At 62.1% G+C, this 8,177-nt stretch overlaps 1 protein-coding gene across 2 annotated transcripts; it reads left to right on the top strand.

Moving 5' to 3' along the window:
- The first annotated feature begins 1,107 nt into the window (after positions 1-1,107).
- On the top strand, positions 1,108-7,989 carry LOC100546986 (signal transducer and activator of transcription 5B). 2 transcript variants are annotated; one of them, XM_010724671.3, is made up of 18 exons: positions 1,108-2,455; positions 2,544-2,700; positions 2,772-2,861; positions 3,065-3,239; positions 3,307-3,437; positions 3,510-3,661; positions 3,729-3,884; positions 3,954-4,133; positions 4,228-4,315; positions 4,477-4,599; positions 4,759-4,851; positions 4,979-5,185; positions 5,509-5,603; positions 5,670-5,800; positions 6,058-6,228; positions 6,385-6,436; positions 6,743-6,850; positions 6,919-7,989. In XM_010724671.3, exons 1-18 carry the CDS (start codon positions 2,328-2,330, stop codon positions 7,043-7,045), a joined length of 2,364 nt encoding a protein of 787 aa, XP_010722973.1. In that variant the 5' UTR covers positions 1,108-2,327; the 3' UTR covers positions 7,046-7,989. The 2 variants fall into 2 exon arrangements, with proteins under 2 accessions (XP_010722973.1, XP_010722974.1); XM_010724672.3 differs by having other exon boundaries at positions 1,109-2,455; positions 6,058-6,213.
- Positions 7,990-8,177: the final 188 nt, after the last annotated feature.

Raw genomic sequence — 8,177 nt, 5'->3', positions numbered from 1 at the left:
AGCACTTTCCCTGGCTCTTCAGGGCGCATGGGGGACCGGGGCCGGTAGGGGTACTGGTGTGAGCACGGGGGCCATACCCAGAGGGGTTGTGTGTTGTGAGCATGATGTGAGAGCCCCACAAGCATCCTGCAGCTGTGCATTGTGAGCATCCTGCGAGCATCCCAGGACTGTGTGCCATGAGCATCCTGCAAGCACCCCACATCTATGTGCAGAAAGCATCCTACAGCATCTCAGGAGCATCCTGCAAGCACCCCGCACTCAGCTGGAGCCGGCTCACCAGGGCAGCAGCAGCTCGGGGGCAGCGGCCCTTGGGCAGGTGCTGGCCATGCTGTGGCTTTGCATGCTCCCTGCGCACAGGATTGTGTCTGCCAGCCTCGCCCTATGAGACATTTCCCTCCTTTTTCTATTTGCTGCTGGGCTGTGGCTTTCCTGCAACTCATGGCTGGAGCTGGCTGCCAGCCTGCCGCTGTGCCTGGGAGGCTCTGAGGCTTGCCAATGTTGGCAGTGGCCACAGCCCATCCCAACTGCAGCCCCGGCTGGGTCTCTTGGCCACCCCTGGACTCGGAGGTGCTCCCAGCTCCCTCATGTTGCTGCCTCGAGTCCTCTAGGAAACTTACTTTGTGTGCATTCCACCCACTATGCAGCCAATCTGGTAATGACGACTGGGCAGTGGAGCTACTGGCATCTCCCACCCCTTCAGCCCTGCCAGGCACCCCTCCCCAAGTTGTCCCCGCTTTCCCCCTCCATAACAACTGTCCTGCTGTGTGTGCAGCATTGCAAGCACTAAGTCACCGGCAGGCAAGTTGCTGTGGCTTGTTGAGTTGCTGCTGGTTAACCGAGTTGTGGTAATGGGTGGGATTATAGCTCCCTGCCAGGACTAACTAAATGCAAAGTAGCTTAAACCACTGCAATTATCTGTCTCTTGCATTTGTTTGAGCGTGCATGTGGCTGACTGCTGCAGCTGACCCTGGTGCTGCTGGAGGAGGATGGATCCAACTAAGGCATGGCTGCTGGGGCCGTGTCCTCAGGATGGGATGGGGACGGGGATGGGATGGAGATGGGATGGGGATGTGGCACCAGACGTTTCTGCATCTTTTGGGAACGTCTGCTGTGCTCGTGGGCAGCTCCCATGGCGGGGCAGCTCCACACACAACGAATCCACAGCAGCTGCAGCACTGTGCTGCCTGCTGGCACTCCAAAGCCCTGCAGCTCCTGGGAAGGTTCCCCAGCCTGTGGATGAGGCAGAAAACAAGCAGTGTGGAGAAATGCCTGTGGTTGCATCAGTGATACTTTTCTTTGGCTGCGGGTATCATCCCAGTGCCCATGGGGTGCATTTCGGGGCTGCCCTGCATCCCCCCCGCAGTGCTCCTGTTCTGCCCACCATTCCCACTGCGATGTTCCCATCTCCTGCTCCAAAACAGAGTGTTTTGTGCGCCCTAACAGTGAGCTGACCACAGCAGCAGATTAATACTTGTTGCTTAACAACCCATTCAAGTGGAGTAGGAAGTGTTCTGCTACTGTAAGATGGAATGTATCACCATTTTCTTGATAGGGAGAGCAACATTTGTTTGTTCTTTTGTCCGTGCTGATGTTTCTGTGCTGGGCCTGGGCTGCTCCCAGGGTTCCATCCCTTCCTGGTGCAGTAAAACCATTCCTGGCATCCCCTGCAGCTCTGCCAGCGGCGGCATTTCCATCAGTGCCTCTTATCAATTGTCAGCAATTGCTAACTGCCTGCGCGTGCGTTGCTATCGGCCTCCCCCTGTACCCTTTTCCTCATTGCTTTCTGTTTTTATTGCCTCCCCCAGGCCTAGCAGAATTTCTAGCTCACTGTCTCTTCTGTGAATGAGGAAACGTTCCTTGCTTTTTATAAGGGAAAAAATCATTTTTAGCCAACTCGGTTATTGTTCCTCTTCCTGTGTAGGGTGGGGAGCGGGGGAAAGGTCTGGCACTGGGTAGGTGCCGTCTCTCCGCAGTCCTGGCTCTGTGTGCTGTGTGCGTGGCTGCTCCCTGCCAGTGGGGATGCCAGGGCTGTGTGTCTGTATCCAGAACCTGTGGTTCTGGGGCCGCTGAGGCTGCTCGGCCCTACTGACACCGGAGCTCCTCGCCAGCCCCCTGCCTCTGCTTCCCTGACCATGAGTCCGTGGCGCAGCAAAGTGGCCGAGGCAGCAGAGCCATTCGTGAATGCTCCAAGCTGCCCGATGGCTTTTCCTAGAACGGAGCGGTGACACAGAGCTGAGATCCCCCCCGTCCCCTTGGGGTGGCTCTGGGGGTGCCCAGCGTGGGGTCCCTGCGCGGGGCTGACGATGTGTCCCCGCAGGTGGTGAGCCATGGCGGTGTGGATCCAGGCGCAGCAGCTCCAGGGCGAAGCCCTGCGGCAGATGCAGGCGCTCTATGGGCATCACTTCCCCATCGAGGTGCGGCACTACCTGTCGCAGTGGATCGAGAGCCAGGCGTGGTGAGTCGGCCCGCACCGAGCCCCGCAGCACCGTGCTGCCCCTCTGCTCTGACCCCCCCGCTGCCATTGCTCCGTTGCACCCCCAAAGGGACTCCATCGACCTCGACAACCCCCAGGAGAACGTGAAGGCGACGCAGCTGCTGGAGGGGCTGATCCAGGAGCTGCAGAAGAAGGCGGATCACCAAGTGGGTGAAGATGGCTTCCTGCTGAAGATCAAGCTGGGGCATTACGTCACGCAGCTGCAGGTGAGTAGGGGGCTGCAGTGGGGTGACTGGGGTTCCCTGCCCCGCACCCGGCTCAGCTCGCATCCCTGCAGAACACGTACGACCGCTGCCCCATGGAGCTGGTGCGCTGCATCCGGCACATCCTGTACCACGAGCAGAGGCTGGTGCGGGAGGCGAACAACGTGAGTGGGGCTGCGGGCATCACCGGAGTGAGGAATGGTCCTCAGGGTGGGGGTGCGGGGGGTCTCCATCATCAGGGTGATGGAGGGGGAACGGGGAGGTGCTCACTGCCCTCTAGCTCTTGGTGGGGATGGGGAGGGTCCCTTTGTCCCTTTGATCCCAGAGGGGATCCCCAGCCGCGCTCACTGCTCCCGTGCCCCTGCAGAGCCCCTCACCCGCCGGCACTCTGGTGGACGCCATGTCGCAGAAGCACCTGCAGATCAACCAGACCTTCGAGGAGCTGCGGCTCATCACACAGGACTCAGAGAACGAGCTGAAGAAGCTGCAGCAGACACAGGAATATTTCATCATCCAGTACCAGGAGAACATGCGCCTGCAAGGTGCCTGAGGGGCTGGGGGGGCGGGGGCCGGGCGCTGGCCGTGCCCTAACGCTGTCCCCATCCCCAGCCCAGTTCTCCCAGCTCTCCCAGCTGGGTCCCCAGGAGCGCCTCTCACGGGAGACGACGCTGCAGCAGAAGAAGGCGTCGCTGGAGGCCTGGCTGCACCGGGAGGCGCAGACACTACAGCAGTACCGTGTGGTGAGTGCCGGGGGCTGTCCCCACAGCGGCTGCGTGCCACCCCGTGCGCTGTGACAACGTCCTGCCCGACAGGAGCTGGCCGAGAAGCACCAGAAGACGCTGCAGCTGCTGCGCAAACAGCAGACGACGATCCTGGACGATGAGCTGATCCAATGGAAGCGCCGGCAGCAGCTGGCGGGCAACGGCGGCCCCCCCGAGGGCACCCTGGATGTGCTGCAGACCTGGTGGGTGCTGCGGGAGGGGGGAGCCGGGTCCGTTCCCACGGTGGGTGCTGAGCCCGCTGCCCCCCAGGTGCGAGAAGCTGGCGGAGATCATTTGGCAGAACCGGCAGCAGATCCGACGCGCCGAGCACTTGTGCCAGCAGCTGCCCATCCCCGGCCCCGTGGAGGAGATGCTGTCGGAGCTGAACGGCACCATCACCGACATCATCTCCGCCCTGGTCACCAGGTAGGGGGGCAGCTCGGGGGGTGGGGGGCATTTTGGGCTCCTCTGCCCGCCTGACTCTCTGCCCCCCAGCACCTTCATCATCGAGAAGCAGCCTCCCCAGGTGCTGAAGACACAGACCAAATTTGCAGCCACCGTGCGGCTCCTGGTGGGGGGGAAGCTGAACGTGCACATGAACCCCCCCCAGGTGAAGGCCACCATCATCAGTGAGCAGCAAGCCAAGGCCCTGCTGAAGAATGAGAGCACCCGCAAGTAATGCTTGAGGGGCCAGGAATGGGGATGTTGGAGGCAGCGGGGTTGGGGGTATGAGGGGCCGCTGCCATCCTGACCCCCTGTCCTCACACAGTGAGAGCAGTGGGGAGATTCTCAACAACTGCTGTGTGATGGAATACCACCAGGCCACCGGGACGCTCAGCGCGCACTTCCGCAACATGGTGAGAGCCAGCAGTCCTGTGCTTGGTGCCTCTGCCCGCACCGTGTGCCCTGTGGTCACCGTTTATGTCGTCATCCATGCTGCGTCCCTCCTGTGCCCACCCCTTGTGTCCCCGTCTGTCCTGCGCTCTCCTTCCATGGGCTCCCCCTTCTGTCCCTGCAGTCCCTGAAGCGGATCAAGCGCTCGGACCGCCGCGGCGCTGAGTCAGTGACGGAGGAGAAGTTCACCATCCTCTTCGAGTCGCAGTTCAGCGTCGGTGGCAACGAGTTGGTCTTCCAGGTGAAGGTAAAGCTATCGGTCATGGGTGAACTGTGGACACCGTGCCCACACACGGAGCTGTGGGAGCGGGATGGGGCGTGTATTTGGGGTGCGTTGGGGGGGAGGCGGGGGGAGGTCCCGCCACATCCCATCTCAGTTCTGTGCCGCTGTCCTTCCCGCTGGCAGACGCTGTCCCTGCCGGTGGTGGTGATCGTGCATGGCAGCCAGGACAACAACGCCACGGCCACCGTGCTCTGGGACAACGCCTTCGCGGAGCCCGTGAGTCCTGCTGCCGGGGGGGTCGGGTGGGCTCCATCCGCCTCGGGCCGAAGAGCAGGGCTGCCCAGTGGGGATGTGCCCGAGGCCGGGTGTTGGCCATGCTGACTCTGTGCCGTGTCCTCCCCAGGGCCGCGTGCCCTTCGCCGTGCCCGAAAAAGTGCAGTGGCCGCAGCTCTGTGAGGCACTCAACATGAAGTTCAAGGCAGAGGTGCAGAGCAGCCGTGGGCTGACAAAGGAGAACTTAGTGTTCCTGGCACAGAAGCTCTTCAACAGCACCAGCTCCCACCTGGAGGATTACAGCAGCACCACGGTGTCCTGGGCCCAGTTCAACCGGGTGAGCGGGTGCTCCGTGTGCCAGGATGGGCTTGGCTGCACTGCGGTGCCAGCGCTTATGCCCAAAGAGAGCTGTTTTGTGTTGGATCAGTGCAAAACCCAGCCAGGTGTTGGCTGCAGCGGAGCAGGAGGTGTTGCCCTCCATGTCTGGAGGCTGCGGTGCTGTGTCCCTGGGGGGCTCACTGTTTGTGCTCCCCGGGCTGCGCTGCGTGGTGTCGTGGGATGAGGGCTGGTGGGTTCCCAGCTCTGCAGCATCCATCCAGGTCTCCGCCACATGCTGTGTGTTTGGAGGCAGGAGCGCTGATTTTTTGCGGCTTTCCACAGGAAAATCTGCCTGGGAGGAACTACACCTTCTGGCAGTGGTTTGACGGTGTGATGGAGGTGTTGAAGAAGCATCTGAAGCCTCACTGGAATGACGGGTAAGAGCCGTCCTGCCCCACGTGCACGGCCCCGCACCGCCCACCTGACGCCCTCGCTCTGCACAGGGCCATTCTGGGCTTCGTCAACAAGCAGCAGGCGCATGACCTCCTCATCAGCAAACCCGATGGCACCTTCCTGCTGCGCTTCAGTGACTCGGAGATCGGCGGCATCACCATCGCGTGGAAGTTCGACTCCGGTGAGTGCAGCCCCCGCCGCCCCCATCCCCATGTCCCCATCTGGGCTCCTTCAGCACCTCCTGTGTCTGCTTGGCACCGGCACCACCGGCACCTGCCTGCAGCTCCCCTTCATTCCCTCCAGCTCCTGCTTTCTGGCACGCTGTGTTTTGTCCCCAGATGTTGGGGGAGGGAAAAAGCTCAGGAAGCAATGCTGGATTTTCGGCACAGTCTCAGGCTCACCCCAGGCATCACTGCGGTGCCCTCTCTTGTCTTCCAGCTGAGAGGATGTTCTGGAACCTGATGCCTTTCACCACCAGGGACTTCTCTATCCGCTCGCTGGCCGACCGCCTCGGGGACCTCAGTTACCTCATCTATGTGTTCCCCGACCGGCCCAAGGATGAGGTCTTCTCCAAGTACTACACGCCGGTTCTCTGTGAGTCCACGCCAGGTAGCGCTGCCCTTCACCCCTCACGCGTCACTCCTCCGTACCTCCCCTGGGGAGGGCCTGGGCTTGCCAGCACATCCAGCCCTGGGGGCCCCCACCCCTCTGCAGCGTGCAGTGTGCCCGCAGCTCTGCGCCTCAGCACTGCCTTCTTTCCCCTAGCTAAAGCTGTGGATGGGTACGTGAAGCCACAGATCAAGCAAGTTGTGCCAGAGTAAGTGCGAGTGTGCGGGGTCCCGTGGGTTCATCCCTGGCTTGCTGGGCTGGGTCGCTCCCAGCCACGGTGCCCCGCTGGCCGCATCGGTGCTGGGGATGAGCAGCTCGTAGTGCCCAGCAGCAAAGGGCTGTGGTGCTCCTCTGGGAGCCCAAATCTCCCCATGGCCAACAGGGCTGGGACCCTGCAGGTGGCTGCTGCTACTGGGGACTGAGATGAGGAGCGTGTGCGGGGTCTGGATCCCTGCTAGGAGGCGATGAGCGTTCCCAAGACCCACGCACCACTCACCCACTCTCATCCCTGCAGGTTTGTGAGCGCATCAGGTGACGCCGTCCCTGGGGGGGGCACCTACATGGACCAGGCTCCGTCGCCGGCCGTCTGCTCTCACCCTCATTACAACATGTACACGCAGAAGTAGGTATCACGTCCCCACCCCCCCGCGGCCACGCTGGCCCACACCCTCACCCCCTCACCTCCTGCAGCCCCGAGACCGTGCTGGACCCTGAAGGCGACTTCGACCTGGACGACACCATGGACGTGGCCCAGCACGTGGAGGAGCTGCTGCGGCGCCCCATGGACAGTCAGTGGATCCCCCACGCCCAGTCGTGACCGGCGGCCACGCGGCCCCACGTTGGCCCCCAGCGCTGCGGGGACTGTGCCGTGTTTGTGTCTCTGTGCCCAACCGGGGGGCAGGCGGCCGTGGGGGGGTTCTCGCCCCACAGATTTGCTCTGTGCTGTCCCCAAATGCAGGGTGGTGTCCAGCTCTTTGATGTTTATGCCCTTGTATAAAAGGCAGCGGATTTGTCGCATGGTTTTTCCTGTATGTTCCTTTTACACGGCCCAGCTTCGGCTTTCCGCTTCTGCTCGCGCTGGTGCTGCCTCACTCCCCGCAGCCTCGGGGGGGGCCGGGGAGGCCCGGCCACGGGTTCGCTTTCTGCAGCCGCCACTAAGGATGTACGTGTGCGCATCGGTGTTCTATCGCGGTGACGCCGTTCCGCGGGCGGGGGGTGGCAGTCTGCGGTGTCGGGGTCCCCTCCGGGTCCCCATCTCGTCCTCTGCCCCCGAGGCTGCGGGGAGTCCTCACGGCCCCGGGTGCGTCCCCTGGTCCCCTCGGCACCACTGCGGGGGGGGGAACGGGGGGGAGGAAGAAGCGCAGCGAGTGGCGGGCGAGGAGGCGACGGAGGCGGAAGGGGGCCCTCTTCCCCCGGCCCGTTCCATCCGTGTCCCAGAACCTCTGGTTCCCTGGCGATGTTATTTTTCTACCACAGAGTAAATAAAGCACGGACTATTTTTGTAACACAAAAGCTCTGGGTTTCACGTGTGTCTCGGGGAGGGGGCAGCTCCCGGCCCCGCTCTGCCTGGGGGAAGAGGCCCCTCACCCGCACCCGTCGGGCTGGGGTCGGGGCAGGAGGCTCGGGAGCTGCAGGCATTGCCCCGGGCCAAAGTAAAGCAAACCGAATTCCGCTGGTTTTTTTGTTTGTTTGTTTGTTTTGTTTTGTTTTGTTTTATTTTTTAATAAAAGGACCGCCCCGTTCCGAGCGGTGCACACCGGGCTGCGTTTGTTGTCGTTTTTATTTGCGATTCTTTCCTCTGCTCGCATCGCCCCGTCGGGGTTGGGGAGCGGGTGGGAAGGGGCGGCGTGGTTTTTTAATAAAATGCAGGAGGGAGAAAACGAAAATAAATTCTGCGCTTGGGCGCAGAGGCGGAGCCGCCCCGTGCTCATTTCCCGGGGGGGGCAGCG

The sequence above is a fragment of the Meleagris gallopavo genome, chromosome 29 (assembly GCF_000146605.3).
Source record: "Meleagris gallopavo isolate NT-WF06-2002-E0010 breed Aviagen turkey brand Nicholas breeding stock chromosome 29, Turkey_5.1, whole genome shotgun sequence".
Lineage (NCBI taxonomy): Eukaryota > Metazoa > Chordata > Aves > Galliformes > Phasianidae > Meleagris > Meleagris gallopavo.
This window is presented reverse-complemented; position numbering and strand designations above follow the sequence as displayed.

Coding starts and splice junctions, on each gene's coding strand:
- LOC100546986 (XM_010724671.3), top strand. CDS start 2,328: ATGGCGGTGTGGATCCAGGCGCAGCAGCTCCAGGGCGAAGCCCTGCGG. Junction 4,134..4,227: donor AAGAATGAGAGCACCCGCAA/GTAATGCTTGAG, acceptor GTCCTCACACAG/TGAGAGCAGTGGGGAGATTC. Junction 6,851..6,918: donor TACAACATGTACACGCAGAA/GTAGGTATCACG, acceptor CACCTCCTGCAG/CCCCGAGACCGTGCTGGACC.